Source organism: Melospiza georgiana, chromosome 2 (genome assembly GCF_028018845.1).
Source record: "Melospiza georgiana isolate bMelGeo1 chromosome 2, bMelGeo1.pri, whole genome shotgun sequence".
Lineage (NCBI taxonomy): Eukaryota > Metazoa > Chordata > Aves > Passeriformes > Passerellidae > Melospiza > Melospiza georgiana.
Window position 1 is genome coordinate 114,563,028 of NC_080431.1, and position 26,122 is coordinate 114,589,149.

General features: G+C 40.8%; 2 protein-coding genes across 2 annotated transcripts; both read right to left on the reverse strand.

The window, feature by feature from the left end:
* Positions 1 to 830: 830 nt before the first annotated feature.
* On the reverse strand, positions 831 to 8,984 carry GATD3 (glutamine amidotransferase class 1 domain containing 3). The gene is made up of 7 exons (XM_058019054.1): positions 8,743 to 8,984; positions 5,401 to 5,453; positions 4,636 to 4,749; positions 4,175 to 4,294; positions 2,912 to 3,004; positions 2,430 to 2,586; positions 831 to 1,821 (listed from the first exon to the last, which is right to left on the reverse strand). Exons 1-7 carry the CDS (start codon positions 8,854 to 8,856, stop codon positions 1,693 to 1,695), a joined length of 780 nt encoding a protein of 259 aa, XP_057875037.1. The 5' UTR covers positions 8,857 to 8,984; the 3' UTR covers positions 831 to 1,692.
* Positions 8,985 to 9,680: 696 nt separating this feature from the next.
* Positions 9,681 to 25,202, reverse strand: PWP2 (PWP2 small subunit processome component). The gene is made up of 21 exons (XM_058018708.1): positions 25,127 to 25,202; positions 24,903 to 25,015; positions 24,054 to 24,148; positions 23,605 to 23,704; positions 22,969 to 23,112; positions 22,433 to 22,568; positions 21,783 to 22,003; positions 21,164 to 21,307; positions 20,378 to 20,448; positions 19,546 to 19,682; positions 18,311 to 18,459; positions 17,564 to 17,711; positions 16,347 to 16,497; positions 15,836 to 16,016; positions 14,750 to 14,897; positions 13,767 to 13,875; positions 13,410 to 13,475; positions 13,043 to 13,261; positions 11,903 to 12,053; positions 10,798 to 10,872; positions 9,681 to 10,648 (listed from the first exon to the last, which is right to left on the reverse strand). Exons 1-21 carry the CDS (start codon positions 25,142 to 25,144, stop codon positions 10,507 to 10,509), a joined length of 2,718 nt encoding a protein of 905 aa, XP_057874691.1. The 5' UTR covers positions 25,145 to 25,202; the 3' UTR covers positions 9,681 to 10,506.
* Between the last annotated feature and the right edge of the window lie 920 nt (positions 25,203 to 26,122).

Consider the following 26,122-nt stretch of genomic DNA (forward strand, 5'->3'; position numbering starts at 1 on the left):
TCCACTTTGTACAAGCAAAGCTCATGAAGGGGTGTTTTTGCACTGAATTAAAAATTCTGTTTCTTACCAACTTGATACTGAAAATTTAATGAAGAATCTGATGCTAAGCAAAAAAGATTTCAGAGAAATGTCCAAAATCCACTTTATGAACCATATCTACGTCCACAATGACTTGGTGTCTGGGTATGATTCCTTTGTAACCTCACTGGAATTGGTGATCTGCTCAGGCAATCTCTGAAATCCCCAAGAAAACAGTGCCAGCACTGAAGTACAAATCCAAATCTTCTAAGTCCAGATGTGATTTTTTTTTCTTTTAGTGACAAAAAATTAATCATTAGGAGGACTCAGAAGCAAAAATGCTTATTTCCTGAACCCTGAATGAGCAAGTTGAGCATGCCCAACACTAACACTCAAGGTTTCTCTTCACTCACCCCAATAAAAAAATGTCACCCCACACCCCTGGCAAGTGTTCAGCCATAAATGGCATTTGCCATAGACCAACTCAGTCTAAGTCTCGTAGATTCATTTATGAAACATACAATTCTCCCTTGAAAATATGGGTTCATTTCAGCAAGTCTGTCATGGAAGAGAAACTGTAATCCAGGGTAAGGGATGTCATTTTGCTTTTTTGTTTGTCTGAATGTGAGAAATGCTGTGTCCTGCTCAATAGAAAGGTAATAAAAAACTTGGAAGAGGTGGAAAAGATTCTGCTGTATTCTATATGGAAAAAATATACAAAAGTTGTGAACTGAAAAGCAGAACTGCTAAAATGTCCCGACCAGTGAAAGTTATCAAAGGCAGCTCCCAAACAAAAGTGAAAGGACAAGGACAAGATAAAGGCAGAAATTAATTTATTTATACATCATTATTCCAGACATTCAATAATACTTCTTTGGAGAAGTTTTATTGCCCTAAAGCAGAGGAAGTTAGGATATTTTGAGATTGTTTTTTCCATTCACTACTTGTCATACAACTGCTTTAACCGGGGTGTTGTCCTTAGAGTTGTGCGTCACGTCAGCGGATATTATTTTCTTATTTTCTTCTTCATTTCAAGACCTTTTAAAACTATAATGGGCCAATGGATGAGTTTTTCAAAGTGCTGCTGTTGTGGCAGTTGTGTCCTGCTGCTGATTGGTGTTCAGAATGACTTTGTGAAAGTGGGATTCTTTGAAATTTAAACAAAATCTTTTCATTAATACTGAGTTAAATTAGATGTGGAAGATGTCTTTTCCCTCAAAAGATGACCCTGGCTTTTACTTCCCAGACAAAGGCCTGACCTTAGACACCTTGAACCATGCATTCATTCCTCTACTCCCATTCTTCATCCACTAGATATGCTGCCATGTGCCAAATCCCTACAATACATCTGCCCTCAGCTTCTAAAAGGGCCTCAAGTCTCTTTTTCCCCCCTTAGAACTGGTTTGACATTGGTGCGTTGGGAAGACTTTTGTTTCAGAACACATGCAGTCAGCTCTCTCCAGATGGAAAACTCAAGAAAATCCTCTGTGTCTCAGGCCAGGCTCCTTGTGCTCTGCATTGCCCCTCTTTCAAAAAGGCATGGAAAATCCTGCAGCTGGGAATCAGTCAGCTTTGTATCAGCATTCACTACAGCGTGAGCAGGACAAGCAGGTGCAAAGGTCTCCATTGGTCCATATGTTTGATACCACATCCTAAATTTAAACATTTCTGCTTTTATTTGCCAGTTAACTTTAGCACATTCTTCACCATTGCCCCAATGCCATCAAAGATATGGTGTAATGCTGTTTCACACATAAATGCTGGCGTGGTCACCACCTTATTTTTTGCATCCACGTGAGCTTCGTAAACAGGAGTCAAGGAAAACACAGCACTTGCAGATGCTGCCTGCAAAATGAAAACTTCACAGTTCCACTATCCTATAAAACTTCCTCCAAATCTGGTATACAATCCAGCTGTAAAAACAGCTGCAACCTGTATAATCCAAGCTATGACAAGGTATTTTTTGCCAGAAAAACAAATGCTGCATGAGAAACCTGTGGAAACACCCAGAAACACAAGAAAACCTACAAAATTCACTGATGGTAGTCAAATGTCTCTAAGTAGAGTCTGCAGCATTAAACTTCAGGAAAATAAAAATCTCAAAGAGAAGTGACCAGCTGTAACCCACACCAGTTTTATGTGCAAATTCATTCAGCACTTGGTGTATTACTGTGTGCCTAAGGGAGCTGACTGAGAACAGCTTCTGACTCCCAGTGTATAGTTACACAGCAGCAGTTACACAGCTGTGTACAGAAGAGCTTCTAATCCTGCACTGCACCACTGCTATCTGCTACCCACTGCACATTCCCATCAAAATCTATGTGGAAAAGCACAGATTTTACATGTGTTCACTCCTTTAAAGCCACATTTCTGAGCTGTCTCCCAACATGGAAGTTACCAGGAAAGGATATGGTTACTTCTTTCACACAGTGCTTTGCTCCCAGCTCTTTGATGGCTCCTGCAGTCCCAGCATAAGGCCACTTGCCCCCTTCCTCTTCTTCGTGGCCCACAGTTACCTCAGCACCAGAGAGCACCTTTGCTGCCAGCACTGGGGAAATGCAGCACAGGCTGCAACAGAAGGAACTGTGAGAGCAATTCTACAACACCACTAGCCCAGAACTTGCCCACAACTGACATGATTCAAATGGACACAGCTTTGAAAATCTGAGAAACATCACAAGGCAACTTCCTTTCAGCATTTCCCCAGCTTCTCCTTTGACAAACACCAACATACACAAATCTTGAAAAACAAATATAAAAAATAGGCTGCAAATGATACAAAACAGAAGATCCTTCTTCCAATTCTAAAAACAACAGCTGCACATTTCAACAAGACACAGGCTGTCTCCATGCTCACACTTTGAAACAAATGCCATCCAACTCACATACATACCCAATAGGTTTGCCTGCCTTGTGGAAGTCTTTCAGGACTCGCTCAACTTCTCTGTTCACCTTGCAATCCTTCCCATCAACAGCAAAGGTAGATCTGTCACAACAAGAAACTTACACAAAGCTCAGTTTAAACCTACAAACAGAGGTATTTGCCTGTCTGCTGTGAAACTGGCTCCAAAGGGTCATACCTAATTTAACAGCTACTAAAAAACTGGTTAAAAACACTCCCTAGATGACCATTAATGCTTCAACCAAAATGGCTTTTTTCTAAGGTTTTGGTCTGCCAGAAAGCCCCTTACTTAATAAAAATATCTTAAAATGAGAATCATCAAATCAGCTTTCTAGGATTACTAAGAAGTTGTACAGCAATCTTTTCAAAGAAGAAAAATATGTAAGAAGAAAAGGGAAGTAACATTCACATTTCTCCAAGCCAACAAAAACGCATCACAAGATCAAGATAAGCAGTATTACACATGGCTAACACTTTTTGTTTCCTTTTTTTTTCTGAGTCTGCTGTTGTTTTATAATTATAATGCAAGAGGGGATTTTTTGGTAGGCAGAGAGGAAGAAACAGAATAATAACACTACAAGCACCTGAAACCATTAAAGTTGTACCTTCACTTCCCTCAGATGCAAAAAGAGACATCACTAGGGGGAGGAAAAAGAACTTCTTATGCATTATCTGAACTCTTCCGTTCTCATCACCATTGCTCAGAGAATTTAAAACAAGGCAATGAGAAGACTTTGAGAGGAGTTATCCTTATTAATTAGGAGTTACATATGTAGTAAATAAGGCCATTTATGGATTTTATTGTGTGAATCTTAGTTCACAGAATGAGAGAATGGTTTGTGCTGGAAGGGACCTTAAAGATCATCTCATTCCAACCCCTCTGCCATAATCAGGGACAAGTCCCTCTAGGCCAGGTTGCTCTGAGCTCCATCCAACCTGGCTTTGAACATTGCCAGGCATGGGACATCCACAGTTTCTCTGGACAACCTGTTCCAGTGCCTCACCATCCTCACAGCAAGCAGCTGCTGCTTAGTGTCTCATCTAAACCTACTCTCTTTCAGTTTGAAGCAATTGCCCCTTGTACCATCACACCAGACCCTTGTAAAAAATCTCTTTCCATCTTTTCTGCACGTTTTCTTCAGGTACTGAAAGGCTGCAATTGGACAACCCCAAAGCCCTCTCTTTGCCAGGCTGATTATGCATAGTTAATTATGAATATTTAGTTGAGGAATCTGATGTTTAGCTGGCACTCACAAGTTTTTGGCAGCTCCAAATCCACCAGGGAATATCACAGCATCGTGGTCTGCTGTAGTGAGCTTAGCCAGGCTTGTGATTTTACCACGAGCAATTCTGGCAGATTCCACTAAAACATTCCTTGAAGAACCAGAAATAAAACAATGTGATTAATTCAGCATTTGCACACAGAACAGAGTAAATAAAGTTTTGCAGAGGAAGAGGAGGGTGAGGAAGGGAGGAAGCAAGAACTGCTTTGGGTATTTGGTAACTGAAGCTATTGAAGGTTCTGAAATGCTACTGCTGGGAAACACAGGCACTGACAGACTGTATGTGATCAGGTCCAGAACACTCATGTAACACCTCCTCTCCAAGAAAACCACCACAGCTGGCACAAAGCTACTGAAGGCATTCAGCCAAGTGCTACAAGAGCCACTACAGGCTGCTGCATCTGAAGAAAGCCTAACACATCCCAGACCTACCTTGACTCAGCTTCAGCTGGCTGCCCTTTGCTGTGGTCAATGACATGCATCTGAGGGACATCTGGAGCATACATCTGAACCTCAGCTCCCCCACGGCTCAGGTGAACCAGGATACTGCAAACATGGAGATACAACAGGCAGAAAACTTCAAGGGAAAGGCTTTATCTGACCCCTAAACCTGCTACAAATATTCCACCAACTGGTGGTGGAATTTGAATTTGAAATTATGAGAAAAAATACACATCCTACCAAAGCAGGCAACCAAGAACAACAAAAGCTTCCTTTCTCCAAATCCCCAGGTGTTATGGAAGAATCTCACAATTAACATAGCCACTAACATTTAATCTAGGTCTAGGTGACACATCTCTTATTAATTCACAGTAAGAGTTAATTCCATTTAAGCATTAACAATTCTGCTGTTAGATTTAGCCCTAGGAACAGAAACTCAAGTTGTTCTAAAATTAAGTCTGTATTTGACCCTCTTGAGATTGAATCTGAAACTCTGAATTCCTGTTTCTGAAGAGAGTCTCTCTCAGACTCGTTGTTCTGGCATCACATGCACGGTGCTGCATCTTTGGACAATCACTGAGTTCTACAAGAAAGCAGCCTGAGCTCACAATTAGGCTGTGACAAAAACGTGAGAAAGCTTCATCATTCATCTCTCAGGGTAATTCTGACAGCCAGAGACAGCAAAGCTAAATTAAACAAACTGCTGCAATGTAATGGAGACTTTTGTGGAGCCCAAACTCCCAAAATGGGACTTACGCTGATGCCTCGTGGATTTCTGTGCCATCATAGACACCACAGCCAGACAGGACCTGCAGCGAGAAATTAACAGAGTATTTAGTGAGAAATCAACAGAGTATTGTGAGAAACAGCACAGAAATTAGTGAGACATTAACAGGTGACACAAAGCTCCCCACAGGATCTTTCACAAGATTTTAAAAAATAGTTAACAACAATTTAAAAGCAAGCTTTTACAATGCCAGTGAACACCACGCTATTAGCACTGGTGTCACCACCTGGCAGACTGCAGAAATGGCATTTCCTATTTATAGCAACCCATCACAGGGCTCAGAAATAACCACCCTTTATTTCCTGGCTGATACATTTATACCACATTTAATAAACTGGTATGTTGCCCTTAGGAATGTTTTTATTGGGCACACAGTGGGTTGTTCTTTCTGAGTGTCATTTATCTTTCTTATGTAGTGTCCACATCCATGTGAAACACTTCCTCATCCAGGTGCACATCCACCAGAAGAGGGACAGAAATGCACTCTGAGGGGGCACCTAAAATAAACTACTTTGCCTGCTGCTGTCTTTTACCTGAGCATCTGCATCAGAGATCAACAGCTAAATCACTTTTAATGCAGTAATACAGTTATGCCATATTAGCCATACTTGTCTTTAACTATGTGGAAATAATACTTTTAATTTGTTTATACACACCAGATAATAAAAAGCACAAAGCAGTGAGCTACCCTTGTGTAGGTGGAGAATCTAACAAAGTAGAAGGATAAAAAACTTCTTTTTTTTTTTTCCCCAAAAGCCATTGAAAGAATGAAACAAAACCAAAAAAATCCAAAGGTTTATCTAAATCCTGAAAGTATATAGGTGAACTCTTTTGGAGCTTTTTGTTTGGCTCTTTGTTCTGAAAGGAAAAAATCCTGTTAGGAAGTCAATTTTCCTTTCTCTTTTTATTAATTTTTTTTTAAACCTCTTCCTTCCTGGTTTTCCTTCAGGGTTGTTGTTTTTTTTTTTTTTTTTTTTTTTTTTTTGACGCTTGAGAGTTTTTAAACACAGACACATGAACAGAAACTCACAACCGAAAGGAAACTCTCAACTGAAAAAGTCTTATCTAGTAGCGTTAGACTTGAAGGGACTTTCTGGTCACAATACCCAGGTGTCTGTTCTCACCAAATATCACCATCACTTCACCAAATGAGCAAGATACCTGACTGTTCTTCTGTCCACGTAAATCCTGTTCTGATATTTAAGAGTTGCCTTTTGCTTTGTAACTTTTTTTCTCATCTTTCATTTAATTTAGACTGAATAAAGAGACAAGCAACTGTGCTAGGGTGATGCTCTGTGAGCAACACTCCTAAAATGTTTTTGAAACTCAGTGAAACCAAAATACTGTAACATTATTATTGTAAACTCTTCTAAATATAAACTCTTCTGTTATTTCAGTACCTGCTTGATAATAGATCTGGTTTTTACCACAGTCAAAAATTTTACATCACTAATGTCAAAAATCACATTTGTTTTCCCAGGTCTAATTAAAAAGCTGTGACTTGCTAAAATGACAGCATTGCTGTTGGGTTATTTTTTAGCCATTTGGACCACCATTCTGCCCTTTCCCAAACCAGTTCTGCCCCAAAACAGATTTCTTCATGCAGGCAGTGCCTTCTTATTCTGTTATGTTTAATGCTGTCTAGACTATGCAAAGCTCAAGCTTCAAAGACTGTCCACTGAGCTCCAAAACTGTGTATCCATTTGTGACACCATCTACAGCCTGGACTTTTCCTGAGCAATCTGTAGCCTCCTCCTTGCTTTCTTCTGGGTTTGCAATGTTTTACCCCCTTCCTGCCAAAAAGCATAACCCAGTTTAAATACATTCACTGCCAGCACCTCACCCAGTAACATTATAAACTATTTCAAGTAAAATCCTCCTGGGTTCCTCAGTACAAAGGATTCATGGAGCTCCTGGAGTGGGTTCAGTGGAGGGCAGTGAGGATGAGTGAGGGATCTCTCTTGCAAGGAAAGGCTGAGGGAGCTGTTCAGCTTCAAGAAGAGATGATGAGACTTCATTAATGTGTACAAATATCTAAATGGGGGTGTCAGAGGATGGGTCAGGCACTGCTTGGAGGCGCCCAGCAATGGGACAAGAGGAATGGGCATAAAGTAATGCAAAGTTCCACCTGAACATGAGGAAGAATTTCTTTCCTGTGCAGTGACTGAGCACGGGGACAAGTGTGAAAAATGTGTCGTTTATGATTGGCTTTTCGCAAATATTAAAATGAATATTATGTGTGCTATGTTAGAAAGTTATGCTGTATTAATTTTCTTAAGTAGCGTGTTAAATATGGTTTTAGGTTATAACATAAGGTTAAAATAGAAACTATGCCACGTAAGATACTTTTTTTAAAGAAAGGACTTGCAGTGAGATAGCAGCCATAGGACACCCAAATCTTTCAGAGAAAAAGAATTTATTGCTCCATTATCAGGAGAAACGAAACTTCTTCCTGCCTCGCTCAGCCCTGAGATGCCGCTCGGATTCAGAGGAAGAAGCTGACACTGACCAGACAGAATCCTGTGTTTGAATGGAATTTATGCATCATGTGTGAGGTGTATGAATATGCAACCGGTGCAACAGGCTGTTTTTTAAGGGTTAATCCTCTGTTAACATGTATCCTTTTTCAGGCTTATTTTGCCCAGAAAAAGGTACCTGGACTGTTCATAACTCTTTGTTTTTATTGTCTCGTATTGTTCGAAATCCTAATTGTCCACATTTTTATGACTGTAATTATATTACTATTTTTATAACCATTTTATTACAATTAAACTTTTTAAAATTTTAAAAAGAAGTGATTGGCATTTTTCACAACAAGAAGGCTATGGAGTGTCCCTCACTGAACATATTCCAAAACTGTCTGGATACAACCCTGCGCCAGTGCTCTGGGCTGGCCCTGGTGGCCACCGTGCTCCCTTCCAGCCTGACCCATCCTGGCATTCTGTGGTTCTTCCTAAATCAGCTCCAGGCCAACAACTATACACACGCCAATTTTTACATGTTTCCCACTCCTGGTCTGGTTGCCTCCAAGTTTCTGAACTGCAAGCAGCCTTTTCTTCTCAAATTCAGCGTCTCTCCAGGATTTCCAGCGGTCGCAGCCACCAGGCGAGGCTTTCCCAGGCCGCCGCCCCGCCGAGCCCTCCGCTGCACCGGCCCCACTGCCGGAGCGACCCCGGCTGCAGGGCCCAGGGTGGCTGTGGAGAGCCAGACAGTGGAAAAACAAACAAACAACAGACAGACAGACAGACAGACAGACAGACAAACGCTTCTCCTCAGCGCTGCCCCGGCCCCCGCGCTCCTCCATTACTCACCACAGCGACGCGGGCGGGGCGGCAGCGCCGAGCGGAGGAGTGGAAGGAAGCGAGGCCGCCGGGCACTGCTCGCTGCAGCGCCGTGCACAGGGCCGGGCCTCGGGAGCTCAGCATGGCTGAGGGCAGGGGCAGCGGCGGCGGAGGAGCCGGGGAACGGGAGCGGAGGAGCCGGGAAGGGGAGCGAGCGAGGCCCACGGCAACCGGGATAGACGCGCCCGGAGGCCGCTGCGCCCTTGGCGGCACCGGCGGCGGCGCCCCCTGGCGGCGGGGAGGGGCCGCCTCAGGGCCGGGAGCCGCCTGCTCCCTTCCCGGCCCTCATTTATCGGGAATGGCAGGGGTGGGAAGGGGACTGAGGGTGAAAAGATAACGGTGAGGAAGTTACAGGGGACAAATAAACAAGTTGGCAAACGGTGCAAAGTTGGGAGGAGTTGTTGGGTCCTTGGAGGGCACGGAGGGCCTGCAGAGAGACCTTGCTAAATCAGAGAGATGGGCAATCACCATCTCTATGAGGTTGAACATTGGAAAAGTGCTGGATTCTGCACCTGGGATGGGACAATCCTGGAGATACAGACTGAATGGGGAATGAAAGGCTGAGTAGAAAGGTATTAAACTATCAGAGAGTGTCCAGAGGAGGGCAGTGAAGATGGTGAAGGTGTTGAGGAGAAGGCATGTGGAGAGCCTGTTCAGCCTGGAAGAGACTGAGGGGAGACCTCATTGCAGTTACCTTTTGTATTTAAAGCCCCATAAAACAAATCCAGGAGAGCAGAATACGCTAAGAAAATAAATTCTGGATCATTGGTAATATTTGTAGTATCTTCATTAACAAAGCGCTTTCAGCATGTGGCTTCAAAGTACTACAAGGACAAACCTAATTCTTTGTATTCAGGTACCCACTCTTATAAGCCAGTTCTCCCATCAATTCACAAAAACAGAGGGAATCAAAAGTTTCAGGTTTTAATGTGTTAATAAACAACATTTTTAAAAAAGACACAAAAGAGCTTTCATCAAAAAAAGAAAAACTTAAAAGAAAATCCAGCAAGCCATGACATTTGTAACACATTCTCTTACAGTTTAAGTTACATTATTCAGTTGGTAATGTCCAAACAAATTTTCACTACAGTATCTCAAGGCTGTCAAGCAAACCTCAACACAAGCTGTAAAGCCCCATAAATTTTCTCCAATAGCTGCTGCTACAGGTCCTCATTTCTCCTCATTACTGAAATCTCATCAGGCTTGGAGGTTACAGAACTAAGAAAACAGTATTCCACAAATATGCACATAAAAAATCCAAGTAAAACAACATTTAAAACAAGTTGAGACCAGTACATTTTCAATCAAGAATTTTTTAATCCTTTTTAAAATTCAGAGTCAGTCTAGGATAAGCTTGCACTATAAAATTCACAATACTTAATGTGCAAGGTATTTTTAATGAAGAATAAACTTCTTCCAGTTGTACTTCTAACTTCCCTAAGAACACTTTTTTGTTTTCTTACTTGAAATCAGAATTATTTAAAAAAAAGAAATCAGTTAATCAAGAAATCAAAGCTGTCAAGTTTACAGCCAAATGGTAGAGGAAAGAGGCCAAGTGCCATCCATGGCATATCCCACATTCCCATCATGGAAACTCCATCACATGGAACTCCATCACACTGTTAGGAATTGCTGCCACTATGAGGGCCACTCATTCTCAGTGAATACCACTGCATAAAATACAGTCTGAGGTTTTCTCCCTCTCACAAGGAGTAATCAGGAACTCAAATTATCCTAATGAGCTTCTTGCATGAGATAATCACTGTCAGAATCCAACTCTTCTTCATCTCCTGGTGTCTCCTCTGCTGCACGTTTCATGCCCCGCTGCTGGGAAATGGCCAGGGCGTATTTGATGTTGTAAATGTTCCACTCACAGCTGTAAAAATAAACAGGAGAATGTTGTTTTTCCTCCTAAAATAAAAACAACTCTAAAAGAAGGCTGTTTCAAAAGCTTTAACAGCACACTGTCATCCCCCAAATAATTCCAGGTGTTTGATTTGGACTTTCAGGTGTAACAATACTTACAGTTTTGAAACATCTTCAAAGTGACGCTGGATGCTCTTCTGGAGGAACTGGATCACAGGGAGCAGCTTCACTGACCTTGGATGGAGAAAACAGGCAATTTGCAGTGCAGTTCATGTGTACACATGGAAATCTAGAACATTTCTATACTCTCAAGATTCTAACAAGCACACAACTTCAATGCCAGCTTTTAAAGATAATCCTAAAGAAACAAAGGTCTCTGCCCACAATGATTACGCTCAATACAAGTAATATATTGTGAGAAATATTTTTTCTAATGCCCAAGTGCATCCTGAAGAGCTAATTCTGCTTGCTGCAGCAATGACAGTTCCTTTCAGATACAAGACTTTCTGAACAACGGGTAGTTTGTTTTAAATTGTCCTCTTCAACTTCAGCAGGAACAAAAGGAGACATTTTGTTCCAGTCATTTCAGTAACTAAAACATTATTACCCATGTTGAAGCAAGGGAAGATTTACACAATGCACTGATTTTTTAAATTGAAGGACTCCTTCTCAGATTACCTTTCATTTAGCCCATTTTAACTTTGTAAATTTGCCTGGTTTTGTTCCTAGAAATCTAAAACTTCCATACTAGGGATGGGCTGAAAAGAATTCACTGACCAGGCCCATGTAGTTCTGCAGTACTCTGTAGGAAGGCAGAGTACTACCAGCTATAATAACAAGCTGGGTCTGTAAAAATGCAATCAGTATCTTCACATCACCTTTCAGTTACATTTAAGATGCATAAATGTTTAAAAACACAACTGCCAAATCTTGCTATCACTCTTGAAATAATTGTGCAGTTATTGTCTCAGCAATTCAAGCAGTTTTACCTGTTGTATTTGAAAAATGCTTTTGCAATGTACCTTCACAAATCCAGTAACATATTCCAATTCTGTCACACACACTTTTTAAAATCTTTTTAGACCTTTAAGATCAAGTCCAAACTGTAACTTCTATCATTAGCACAGAACGTGTAAAACTGAAGTGTTCTAATTGTAGTGCATGCATTATCTGGAGTATCAGTAAATGTTAGGTAAAAGCCTTAAACTCACAGGTTTTTAATTTTAATATCCTTGTCACCATTATGACTTTCACAGGATCTCACCTTGTTTTCAGCTTCTGTCCATGCAGCATAAGCAACTTATGAGCCCAAATAAGATAGAACTCCAAGTGACAAGAGGTCTCAAAAGCAGAGGCCAGGAACTCCAGGAACTTCTCCACATACAGGTCTGGCAGTGATGAGCAGACAACATCAACTGTGCAAAAAGGAAAATAAAACCCCATAAACATCCAATAGAGTTGAGTTACTATTTGGAATATCATGAAGGAGACCACAGGAAAGCATAGGAGGGAGAAGAAAGCAGCACTTTGGCAAGTGGTGGGTATTTAGTGCTGTATTTCAGGGTACAGTACCACAGTCTCTCAGGGGACTAATGTTCCTCCTTTGAACCTTCCAAAAACTACTGTGTTTAAAAGCAAGAAATTAACTCCCCCTTCTCCAAGTTCTTCCTCCTAGCAAGCACTCTCCTCAGCAACTCTCTTTCAGAATTTTAATTTCACCCTTTTCTCCTCTTTTCTAAAGTAACAGACTTTATGGTTGCTGCTCCTGACCTCATCCAAATTGCTGTAGTCAGTGGAACCAGTTATGCACAACAATCAGAGGCAGTGATACTTGAAAAGACAGCAAAGTCACCTGCCCACACAGAAAATGTCTGAATGCTGTTAGCAACAGCAGATCACAAAGAAACACTATTTAGAAGCATCCAAAATAATCTCATCTATAACTAAATGACCTCATTATATATAATCCGTTCTCAAAAACAGATTTTGCTTAAGAAACAGGCACACAATCATCCTGTTAACAGTGGATTAAAACAGCCTCTCCTCAGCTGTACTCTGGCCTTCCAATCATTTTCCAAGCTCTCCACCAGATGTTCTGGAGTATCAACGTCTTCCCTTGTGCTGTCAGTCCCAGAACCAGGCACAGTACTCCTGATGTGGTGCCACAAGTGCTTGATGTGCCCCTCATAACACCAGCTGCTTCCAAGAAATGACATTCAAAAACTTCCCCTGCACCTCTAGGCCTGATCAAATTCCATGCTGAGAAGTCACAAAATAAGCATGAAGTAGATGGGTAAAATTAAAACATAAATTAACACTGAAAAGTCTGCCTTTACACCTCAACTTGGTTAACACATGTCTGTTTACAGCTAGCTCAGCCCTGAGTCATGGCAGATCCACTCACCTTCACTGCTAGGGACAGCCTCTATCACCTCCTGAATTAATTTCTTTTCATTCAGCTTGAAGGCCATGACAATAGCCACGGTGTATTCCTTCTGACTCAGTGTTTTGCGGATATTGCTGGGTGTGACATCAATATCCAGCTCAAAAGGATCAAAAATGAGCCCAGAGTCCAGTGAATAGAGCAGGAGACCTTCTGTGGTGGTGGCTGCCCAGCTTCGTCCTAGAAGAGAAATAATAATAATAAACAACAAAGAGAGGTGTTCCAGCATGGGAACAGAAGAGTAATGATAATCCTCCAGTACTCTATTCTTTCACATATTTTATATGGAATTAAAAAAAAAAATCCTAAATTAACTGTTGGTACTAACCTGTAGGACAGAATCGCACACAAGTCACCCTTATTTCTGGTTTAAAGTGTCGATAGCTCATGTCACCTAAAAGAGAAATTTGGAGTGATTTAACAGATTTATCACAAGTTCACAGTCTAGTTATCAACTCTGATTATGATGTTACCATTAAATAATGCGCAGCATGGTAAAACCTGGCAGAATTCAAGGCTGGGTAAGGGAGGCACAGTTCATGTCCAAGAGATCCTACAGCTTAATTGGTGGGACCAAATTTTGTAATCCTGATGTTAAAACTGAGCTAAACAAGTCAAACCCTTCTCACCTGTGTCAAAGGTTCCAGTGCACATAAAAGCAGAAACAAAGAGAGCAAAGCCATACCTCTTTTTACTCCAGGAAGAGGGATAGCAACACCTTCGTCACCTCCACCGCCTTCATCAATCAGAGCCATGCTGCCAAATTCTGTCATTTTTCTCCGATCTAAGTACTCCTGGAATGACATGCAAGTTCCATTCACTGCACTGAATCTCTTCTCAAACAGCAGAGCTCAGTTTAGACTGGCTTTCACATTATTGTAACTTTGTTCTGCTCCAGAGATGCACTGTTTGCTTCCTCAGCTGCAGCCCTGCTCTTTCTGTCCTGCAGGTTCCACTGTGCTAATGCAAGGGCTGTGTGGCCAGAACACTGCCAATGAGATTTTAGGGATCTCCCTGGTCCCCATTTCGAAATACCCATCCCCACCAGAATTCTGTTTCAGCTTGTTCACTTTCTTTGAAGGCAGATGTTGAGCTACACCAGCTCACAGACCACTGCTGACAAAGAATACTTGGAACCACAGTCAGATACAGCCTGACATGAACAATCATCCTTCCTGCTGAGGGGATGGTGAAAAGGGTTACTGGAATTTTTTCCCCTTCTGATGTTTTTCATAATTCACTTTACTTCTGAAGGAATTTAATTTGGCATTTGGCAATATTCAGAAACAGAGTTTATAAAGGTCAGTGATGTTGTTCTGTGTCCACAAAAAAAAATCCTTCATTTTTTTGCTAACACAAACTGACACCTGGGGAGTTAGCTTCGTACAAAAGGTTGGTAATTTAAATTTTCACTTCCACTTTCAGTCTAGTGCCAACTAACTTAGTATGCTTGAGAGTTCTGCCCATTCAACACAAGCACACTACAAATCTGGAAAGAGTTTCAGGAATTCATTCTGTTCCAAGAGGAATATTTCCTTCCCCTTCTCCTGCACAAAAATAAGCCCATTCTTTAAGAAACATTCATGAATCACTCTTAATGAGATGCTATATCAAAACAAAGTCTTGTGGGGGTGAGGAAATTTAAAAAAGACTCCTGTGCTCACATACCTCCATTGCATCTAAAGAATGGTTGCATGAAATTTCGAATTTTTTCATAAGAATCTGTTCCTTGACATTATATATACAGACAAATTTTGACAATCCACCTGCCAGAATAGACTGACCATCTGCTGAATAGCACAGAGTTGTAAAAGATCTGGTAAAGAAAAAGAGAAAGCAGTTTAATTTCACTGCCACATCTGAGCTAAAAGATATGAGTACAGCGTGAAGACTCAGAAAATAACCATTCCATGGTAAAAGTGGAGACCTTCATTCACATGGTATGTACTTCACACACACATTTACTACAAAGCATTTGGTGCTTTACTATGAATCACAGACAATTTAAAACATCTTTATGAAATACTGCCGTACTTCTGAATCTGAGTCACAGCTCAGTCAAGGGGCTCTCAACTACATCATGCATGACACTAAAAACAGTCAGAAGAGCTACAGAAAAACCAATGCCATGGCATGTTTGAAAAGCATGGTTGAGACCTCACCAGCAAAAAATACTGCTTTTTTCTAAAACTTTTTTCCAAAAGGCTATTTTTCTTTTTTTTATTTTTTTTTTTTGAGTGGAAGCAATATAGAAAAAAAAGGGGGGGAAGAGAAGAATAAAACATTTCTCTAAGATACTTTTGACAGCACACAAATTCAACTTGCATTTAAACATTACTTCACATGCATAGCAACAGGTAAATAACCCCATACTTTAACTACCTTCTTTAAAAAATGTAATAGTTTCTACATCCTAATGGTTGTACACTAGTATTTCTGAAGAAAGATATCAACTAAAAAACCTCACCCATAGCAAATTAACACCTTGGCCTGAGAAGCTTAATATTATGTTGGCAACCCAAGTTCCTAACAGGTGAGAAAGAACACGTGCTCAGAATGATGCTGAGCAGTGAGAGAACACAGCCAGCTACAAAAGGGAGGCATCCACATGTCAGGCAGGCTTTTACCATTCAGAATGAGGAATATCTGAACAACAGATGCACTCTGCAATCTCCATGTAGAAAACAAATGGAAAAACAACTCCAAAGTGACCCAGCATGGCACCTCCTTGTCACTGCAGCCCCCTGCACGTACTTGCCCTTGGCTGCCTGCTTGGCAGTGATTTTATCCAGCTCCTTCCTCCCCATCTGCAGGTCGTGCCTGCCCTCAATGGAGCCAGTCTGCACTGCATTGTCATGGTCCCAAAATGTTATCTGGCCGTTCAAAGCGGCAACCGCCAGCTCCTTGCCATCGGGGCGGAAGGCAACAACAAGAACTGCAAAGAATTAATTAACAGTTAAAAATGCACTCAGATGCTTTTCTAAGAAAAAACCCTAATACCTCTAGGATCTTATCTCAGCTATAAGAAAAAGTTTAAGAGTAAAAAGTATGACTGTATTTTTTCCCCGTAGACAACATACAAATGTTTAGTTAATTATAAAGCTGAGCTAGAATTAAAGCATTTATTGCAACAGGAGTGAAGTCTCTGAACCTTTGATTTCCATTTCCATGAATGAGTCTCTCTGTATTTGACACGTTGTGTTGTTACATATTTTACATAGTGCTTTTATATTTGATAAAAGATGAGAAAAGAAACAAAAATTACCATCTGAGTTTATTATGAATGTCTCCTTAGTTCTCCAGCTGTCCAACATATCCCATAATTTTACAGTCTTATCCCAAGAGGCACTGGCTAGAACACACTTCATTGGATTAAAGGACAAGCTGCTGATGGGACCCTCATGACCTGCTAAGACCTAAAAAGAGAAGAAAAAAATAACCTGGAATTAGGTGAAAGAAACTGAAATCTGTGTAGTCTGCATTCAGTAAACTCCAGATACAGCCAATAAACCATGCCTGACTTGTCCACACACATTTGAGATCACTTTTGGACACAGGGCATGATACACACCAGTGATTCTCAACTTTTTATTTCTACAAGTTATAAAAAAATTCCCTGAAGTGCTACCACGATATAGGCATCTACAACCACTCCTATGCACACACTTTAGGGATGCAGTGTGCCAATTTCCTCCCTCCTTTCAAATCAGACCAATTGTGAAAAACCAAGTCATTGCTCTGAAAATTCTTTATTCTGAGAATATTATTATTCTGAGAATAACTCTTGCAGGTGATAACACTTCAGAATAAAAATAAAAATAAAAAACTGAGAATAAGAGTAACAGAGACTTTCATTTCATGGCGTTCCTACTCCTCAAACAAAATATCAAGGAAAGAAACTAAGCTCAAAACTCTGGAGATCAAATCAAGTACATCCTGAGTTACTGAAGTGATCTGTATTCCATGGCTGTGCCAAATTAAATACGTGAATCACTGAGCTCCTCAACTTGTACAAGATGTACAGGAATGCTTAAAAATTGAAAAATAATTGAAAAATCATGCCCCTGGCTCTGCTCCACCAAAACCCTTCATGAAATCTGTATCAGTCTCAATACAGCAACTACAATTTCTTCATTGCCTGCAGAAAATATGTGGAAAAGAACATCTCTGAACAAGGAGGGAAAGACTTTCATGCCCACGTGTTAGTTCAGCAACACTGGTGTTGTTAGTTCATCACTAGAAAGAGCTCATTACTCAAAAATTTTAACAACTATTTCCCACATAAATTCAGGGTGAGCTCCATGCAATAAATAAAATTTTTAAAATGCTGAGAGCAACATAGTGTAGCTCCAGCTTTTGAACATAAATATAACAAAACACTTCATGTTGTATTGAAACCCCCCTGACTAATCCCAAAGTTGCTGGATATCACCATATCCACACAGGGTTAAATTCAAGCCCTCCCACCACTCTGGGACTTACATCCAGCAGCCTCCCACTCTGCATTGACCAGATGAATATTTCAAAGGAATCCTGGGAACCAGCTGCCACAATCTCACCACTGGAGTCCACAGCTAAACAGGAGAACTGACTTGGCCGTGGAGAGGTAAAGGTTCGGAAATTCCGATACCTGTTAAAAAAGTGAAAAGAAATTATGAGAACATTTTATGTAGATTTATTTAAATGTGTGTTTAACAAGTTTATTTACAAAAGGAGTTCATTTGTTTTGTAAAGACTTCTAAGCTATGTACAGAAAAAATATTGTTTTTATAAAATTATATGTGATGCCTCAACATGATTACAAGATTCAAAATGAAAAACTCTGCAGAAGTAGGAGACAGAAATACTCAGAGGAGCTTTCTTCTATTAAATAGCATGTGTCAATTTTTTAGAAACATGGGCTTGTTTACACACCCAGTTCTGTGCACAGCTGTATTATACTATGGAAAGTGCCTTCTCCCCATTTGAGTAAAGCCAGACAATTATTTTCCTAGATTTCCAGCTTCTTTGAGGAAAGTTCTTCCACAATTTTCTTCAAAGAAACTGGATGGAGTAAGAGCATTCCTAATAACTATCTAAATTTAAATCAAAGGCAGAACCAAAAACCAGTAAAGCAGTGCTGCTCACCCTTATGAGACTTCAAACAAGCAATCAGCAATTTGCTGTATTTTGAGGGGAGTGTGGAAGCTGAGGACTAAATGAGACACAAAAGCTTTCATGCAGAGTTACCTGTGCAGATCAAAGGCACGCACTGTTCCATCCAGGGAAGCACTCAGGACAACATAACCAGTGGAAGTGAAAGTTACAGCAGTTACACCACTGTTGTGTTCTGTAAAGGTGACAAAACAAAAGCTGCTTGAAGTGTTCCACACTTTCACCTGCAGGACAGACAAGAAAAGGCTTCTTAGAATCGCCATCATCAGTAAAGAGAGAAAATAAGGGTAAGGCAGCAGCAGAGTAAAGAAAATCTAATTATAGAACTCTGCAACAGCATGAAAGACCTTCACTAACAGCAGTCAAGAGGCCACAGCTTATCATTAAACCTCTTTTGCAACATAAAAATCTAAGTGGAGACAGACACAAACACAGTTGAAACAAAGTTAATAAAGGCAAGTAACACTTGGCGAGCATCTTGAGCTTCCAAGCTTATACTGTCAAATAAGATAGGTGTCAAATTCAAAACCAACTCTAAAGCCATTACAGAAGTTACATTTGAGATGATATTCCAGTTGTTTTGGTTTTTATTCCTGAACAAAAAATTTATGCATTTAGCCTTCTGCAGTTTGAGACTTCCCAGTTTTGGCCAATTTTCATCCTGAATGGCAGAATGTGGGGCAGATCTTTTTCTGCCATTTAAAAGTTTTGACAGGAAATCAGCTACTACTGTTGTCCCATTTATGTGCCAAGACATTGTGGCAAAACACCTTTTAAAATAAAAGCACCTGTACACACAGCCTATCATTTCAATGCAAGTCATCCATGAGAAGTTAATTTTTCTTTTAAATAACAAGCTTCTGAAATGGCATATTTAAACAAAAAAAAATTGCACTTGCATAAATAATTTGAAATCCATTTCATATCAAAAAACAATTATTAAAAGGGCAAGAAGTTGGGTGGCTGAAGTTCATTCATCCCAAGATATCATGGGACCATAAATAAATTAACATTGGTGAATTAGTTACTTGTGCATTTATGGTGTCTGGACCTGTAATAATTAAAAAATCACCTGCTAGAAAGCATAAGTGATGCAAGTTGCAGTCACAGTTAGTAACAAAGCAAAATATATGTACTCTAGAGAGAAAAATCAAAACATTTAGGGAAAGAGAAGAAAAAAAAAAAATATGACTTTATAGTAAGAAAAATATGTACCAATTACAGTAACAGAGCTTTCTACATAAGATGGAAAGTCAAGCTGCTTAGTACATTATTAAAAGCTCACATTCCAGCAATATTGCCTCACTCACTTTGCCATCCTCCCCTCCAGTTACTATGTACTGTCCATCTGGAGAATATGCCAAGGAAACCATGCTGTTGAAATGGCCCTGCTGCTTCAGCACGTAGGACTCACTCTGCCACTCCCACACCAGGAGCTGCCCCAGACCTGTAAGCACAGCAGGATTAACCACAGCCACCAACACAGTGACCCTGCAAATGCAGGCCACAAAACACACAGGGGCAAGCAATGTCAAAAAAAAACCAATCAAAAACAAACCAAAGATTAATGCAGACAGGTTGAATTCTGCATCTTTCAGTACTAATATGAGCTTTTTCCTTTTATAACTTCAAGGCAATTTCCCCCAAAATTTCCTCCATGAGCTGTTACATGGAATAATGTTTTCAATAGTACAACAGCAATGCTATCAACCAGTTGATAAATGAGCTGGAAAGAACAGCAGGGCTGCATATAAAAATAAAATTTTGGGTTTCAAGCAAACCGTTAGGGACAGAGTGGGAATGCTGGAACATCCAGGCAGGTTTGTAAAATGCCATGGGCAACATGTGGCAAAGGCAGAAATTACTACAAGGGATCTGGGCTCTCCCTAACTCTATTAAAAGTCTTCCTATATAAAATATAGGAAGTGTTTTTTCCTGTATCAGTAAAATACCTTCCTGAATCATCAGAATTCTGTGAGAGACTCATTAGTGATATTTGTTTTACTAAACCTAGACAGCACAGATATGAGATCATCAATTATTTCACATTTGGAGTCAAAACTAGCAAGAGGAATTCGGGTCTCATGTCCACCACATTCCCTATTTTTCCCATGAACACAGACCAAAAAAAGCCTGACAAACCTGAACATCCAAAGGCAATCCAGTCACCAGTGCAGTTGATAGAAATAGAAGCTATCCTTTGGTCTGAAATACTGAAGTAAAGAGAATTAACCAATAAACAAACTTATGTGATAAAACTTCATGTCTAATATTTATTAACACTGTTCAAGCAAGTTGTTTGGTTGTTTTACTGAACTTCTGTACCACTGTAACATCAAAAACCATAAGTTCATTCCTTTGTTCCACTCCAAACCATCAAACATTTCTTATTCAGAATGAAGACAGAGTATCTGCATCCCAAAAATGTACTTGCCAACAGAGTAAAACTCCCCAAGTTTAAGAAAATAAAATAGGGGCTTTTGTGTACATGGAATTGTTTACAGTTATGGAAAAGAATCTGATTTGATTTCTCAACTTATACACAATTTACAGATAATTTTCCATATGCAGAACTTTCCAGCTAATATTTTTTACAAAGAAACTGAAAATATTAAAACGGACAGAATTAAAGAAGTCTAGCCAACAACCAGGAACTCCTGAGTAAGTTTCCTTATTCAGATCTAACTTTTCCAGAATAAGGAGTGGAATTATATGGTATTTATTACATAAATTTATGGTTCTGCCTTTCCAGAAATTGCAGTATTAAACAGACAGTCATGTTTTATGGTTTTTGTGCTCTTTTTTTATTCATCCTTCACTGTTTAACATGATGTGTTCTCAATCAAACAAACATGAAACCCCTGCAAAAAAACCTATTCCCTTCCCCCACAAAAACCAAACCAATACAGTGACAACCCCATGGCTCACCTCAAGGAGTGGATCAGATTGAAATCTGGAAGTTCATGGAGGTGAAAGACTCCAGAGGCAAAGCCAGTGACTAAAAGATGTGTTTTCTTGTGATAGGCTGCAGCTGTCAGGTTATTAAAATCTCCCTCTTTATTGAAAAAATACCTGGCACCCAAGAAACAAGAGAAAAGGTGAATGTTGAAGAACAGGGTGTTGTCAGAGCTGCATCTCCAAGCAGCTCACCAAAGAGGCTGATGAGCCACCTTTATGTCATCTCCTGAAGACAACCAACCCCTTCTGGCAAGAAACCAAAGCCTCAAGACTCAGAGAGGGTACTGTAGTAAAGATCCCATTTACAATTTCTGAGTTCCAAACATCAGGACACCATGAGTCAGTATTTCTTATATTGTTAAAATTACACTTGTTATTCTCAAGGTAAAAGGTAGTGCCCATCATATAATCAAGGTAAGATAGACAGGAGTTCTACCAGAACTACTTAAAATGGGATGTGCAGTAAATTTCTAAATCCTGGACAGTTTTATACTGCCTTGAATAATTACAACAGATGAAAAAAAAAAGCCTGCCCAGTAAAATAAATCCCCATTACAACTTTGATTTTTGATAACTGAAAACCACTTACTTGGCAACACGTGAATATTTAACTTTATTTCTAGTCTCTTCTTCACTTGGATCAGCTTTCCCATGAATTTCTTCACCCTTGGGCTCTTCAAGCAGCTCTTCATCATCTTCTGCTGCCTTCTTTTCCTTTGCTGCATCTTTAGGGGGCATGGGCTTCAAACCATCCAGCTCAGTGTCACACTGCCACACACACAGAGCTGCATCCTGGCTAATTGTGTACAGCTGAAATACAAACACACAAATTATTATTGTCCAATATCCATGCTCTGTGCTCTGCAAAAATATGAATATGGACTTGCAGAAGGGTTAGCAAGTGTGCATTCTATTCTCAGGATAGACTCCAAGGTGCTTTGAACTGGGAGTTTTACTTGTCCTGAGAACTGGTGAATTATTTGCCTGCCCCCAGAAAAATTTTGCAAGGACCAAAGGCAACTTGATAACCAGTCAGCATCACAGCTAAACTAAATCATTTTTTCACATTTAAATCTATAATGGTTTGGGTAAACAAATTTAAACACATAATTATGGCAGAGCAATCAAAATACACTTCCTGTATTTTCTAAATTCTGAGATATTGTCAAAACAGTCACCTATAGATAAGGTTCTGTTTCCACTATTGTAAATTCAGGTGTGTTGTGTGATTATACATACATCCAGGCTGTTCTCTTCAAAAAAGCAGGCAACAATGACATCCTTATGGCCTCCAAGGGAGTAGTAGATCAGGTTTGCCCATCGTTCTGCTCCAAACACCCATGTAGACATGTCCTTGCTCCCCACTGCAAAGCACCTGCAACAGAAAAATAGAAAAGAAAATCAGAACACTGGGCTGCAAAACTCTTCCCTGGGTGGGGAATGTTCTGAGCTCAAATCCACCAGTCACCACTTTAATTTTACAAACAAGTGTGGTAAATTGTGCTTGGTGACTGTAGCAGAGATAGAAGGGGCTAAAACACATTCAAAAGGTCAACCCTGCTCACATTCCTAAGATCTGTTCCTTTTATGAATTACTATGCATTTTCAAATAAGAATCCACTGTTGATTCCCATTTTTTATACTTTCTGGTCTGCCTAATTGTATTTTTTGATTAAAGACAGAATTTTTAAAGCTAGTACAATAATTCAAAGAAAATGCATTGTGTATTGAAATATCAAAATGTGCAGGTAAACAACTTCAGTTTATCAACTCACTTGGAATCATCAGTCCAGTCAATACAAGTTGTTTCATCATATGGGCCATAGTAGGTTTTGTCCAGAACAAATGCATTAAATTCTCTTTTCTTCCCAGGAGCATGGTACAGGTAAGCAAGATTGTCTTTTGTAACCACAAATTTCCTGGCAAGGGAGGGAAAAAAGACATCATTGCACACAAAGCTGATAAAGCAAAGAACTGTTCAGTATAGACTGCAATACAATGAAGCAATACAATAATAAAGAGGCTCCTGCACTACTGAAACAATAAAAATTGATTGCTTTTGAAGGAAAACCAAAGTAGCTGCACATTGATAGTATCCCCCAACACAAGCATTATAAAAGAGAAAACCTTCAGCAAAAATCACTGCAGTTGAATAATGAAATTCTTATTCTCAAAGCCCCAAAACAGAAGGAAAAGCTCAAACACTCAAACCAGGATATTCTATTTCCTAGGCTTTGCTTTCCTTCTTGTCTTCCCCTCTCAATTTTACAAAGTGACCCTGATCAGCTCAAAATCTCCTCTCACTCATGAACAGGAAACATTCCCAGACTGGTCAGGATGTCTTCATAATCACAACTAGTTTATGGGGCAATTCCTGCTGTTTTGTTCTAAAGCATGCACTCTTCACTTACTTGCCATCAGGGGAAAAGCTGACACTGTGAACTGGCTTGTGAAAATAAAACTGATGTATCACACATTTCCCAATCAAACTCACAAGCAAGGCAGCTCCCTCTGTAAGGGCAGAAAGAAAGGATCATGAGAATAACTGAGCTCCCAAAGAAATCATAACCATAGAAAACATTATTTTCTTAAAGAGGAGGGGGGGAAAGCTTTTCAAGACAGTGTGGTTAATATTATTAAAATTAAAATAATACAGTCCAAATTATGAGACACTATACAAAGTCTGTAAAAAAGTTCTGTAAATAAAGATACCTTACCCAAAAATTATAATGCAATTTCTAAAGCAGACCACTTCTAATTTTGTGTTAAGGTTGAACACCTAACAATACAGATTTCCTCCTCTCAAGGCTGCATTTTTACTGAATTCTTTTACAAAACAGATGTCTCTTTGTGCAAGTACCTTCATCAACTAGAATGGCAAGGCTTCCATCTGGAGAGAGCCCCACACACACAATATTGAGCCGTGTAGCCAAGGGCAACGTCTCACACTTGTTACTGCAACAAAAACACACAACAGTAAAATGGGGACAGGAATGCAGGAAGAACATCACTGTCAGTGAAATATGGTTTGATACCTTTGGTAAGCCCATAGACAAAATTTAATGTAAAACCCTGACAACTTTGTTCAGCTGTCACAATCTCATGAACACCAAGTAGGTGGGTTGTTCTGTGCACGGCCAGGAGCTGGACTTGATGATCCTTCCAGCCCAGGATGGTCTGTAATTCTGCATAACAGAATTGTAATTCCAGGCTCCAGGATGGTCTGTAATTCTGCATAACAGATTTATAATTCCAGGCTCCAGGATGGTCTGTAATTCTGCATAACAGATTTATAATTCCAGGTTCCTGACTGGAACACAGGCACAGGGAGCATCGATCACAACCCTGGCACACACGAAAGGCTGCTGATGCTCTAATTTTTGTTATATATACAAGACAGAAGCACACAAAGAAACCATACAACTAAATCAAACACAAATCTATTTCTTCCCTTTTCTTTTTCTCTCTGAAATACACCTTTACATAATTCCTCTGCTATTCTCCACACGGGTGTACCCGCCCAACACTGTGACAGGTATTCCATTGGCAGCCTTCTACCTTTTAATGCTAAAGCAGACCCTTTCCAGAATACTTTAGCAGGCCGAGCATCCTGGACAGCCCCACGGATCGGGCTCCAAAACACCCTCAGAGCTTTATTCCCCCCGAAACCCCCGCCCTGTGTGCCCTCCCCGGCCCTCGCCGCTCTCACTTCTTGAGGTCGAACAGGGAGATCCTGTTGCCCACGGGGCTGAGCAGGGAGTTGCCATCGCGGGTGAAGCTGAGGTTGCCGCGGCGGTACACGGTGCCCAGCAGGCCGGAGAACTGCGGGGGCAGGAAAGGGCAGCGTTAGAGGGGCTGCGGAGATGGGGATCGCGGGAAGGTGATGGGGAGACGGTGCTGGGGATCGGGGGCTGCCCCCCGGCCCGCGCTCACCCGGTACGCGAAGCGCATGGCGGCCACACGTGGGGAGCGCGGCCGCGGAACTGCGGCACCCGGGGGCGGGAACGAGGGGAAGGGAAGGAAGGGAGCAGAGAGGGAGGGACTGGGAGGAGAGAGGGAGGAGAAAAGGAGGAGAAAGGGAGGAGAAAGAGAAAGGGACGGACAGACACGGGCGGTATTATACTGTGGGGAATATATTATACTGTGGGCTGCTGCTCCCGGGCCGTGGCATCGCTCCGCCCTTCCCCACCCACGGGCTCGCCGCCCCCCTCAGCCGCTCCCGGCCCTCCCCAGCACCCGCTATGAGCTAGGGGAGCTCTGGTTCTCTTTAGTAAATATATCACAGTATTTATACTTTTTAGTACAAATGCCTTGGAGTGGCTGTGAGAGCTGGGCCTGTTTATTCTGGAGAAGAGAGGGCTGAGAGAGCTTATCAATCCATATCAGTATACCCAAGGGGGTGTCAGAGGATGTTGCCAGGCTCTTTTCAGTGGTGGCCAGCATCAGAATAAGGAGCACTGGCTGTAAAATAAAACACAAGGAGTTTCAACTCAACATGAGGAAGAATTTATATTATTTATATTTATATTATTTATATTTATGGTGGCGGAGCTCGGGAACAGCTGCCCAGGGAGGACACAGAGTTCCCTCTCTGGAGACATTGCAGACCCATCTGGTTGTGCCCTGTGTCACCGCTCCGGGTGACCCTGCCTTGGCAAGGGGTTGGACTGGGTGATCTCCAGAGGTCACTCCAACCCTGACTATTCTGAGATTCTGTAATTAGAGTGGAACAACGCTGAATGCCCAGTGCATAGATGTGAGAGGTTTATTTTAAAGCAGTTTTGTTGCATTGGAGAGGATGTTGGTGGCCAGTTTGATTATTTTCAATAAAACTGTAAAAGAGAGAAAGAGAGAAAGAAAGAAAGAAAGAGAGAAAGAAAGAAAGAAAGAGAGAAAGAAAGAGAGAGAAGAAAGAAAGAGAGAAAGAAA

Excerpts from the sequence above, each read along its gene's own strand:
- GATD3 (XM_058019054.1), bottom strand. The coding sequence starts at position 8,856 with ATGCTGAGCTCCCGAGGCCCGGCCCTGTGCACGGCGCTGCAGCGAGCA. Across the intron at positions 5,454-8,742 it reads GCCCCGCCCGCGTCGCTGTG|GTCCTGTCTGGCTGTGGTGT; the intron begins GTGAGTAATGGA and ends TTCTCGCTGCAG. Across the intron at positions 4,295-4,635 it reads CCAGCTGAAGCTGAGTCAAG|GAATGTTTTAGTGGAATCTG; the intron begins GTAGGTCTGGGA and ends TGGTTCTTCAAG.
- PWP2 (XM_058018708.1), bottom strand. Across the intron at positions 23,705-24,053 it reads TGCCATTCTAGTTGATGAAG|AGGGAGCTGCCTTGCTTGTG; the intron begins GTACTTGCACAA and ends CTGCCCTTACAG. Across the intron at positions 12,054-13,042 it reads GGCTGTCCCTAGCAGTGAAG|TTGATGTTGTCTGCTCATCA; the intron begins GTGAGTGGATCT and ends CTTTTTGCACAG.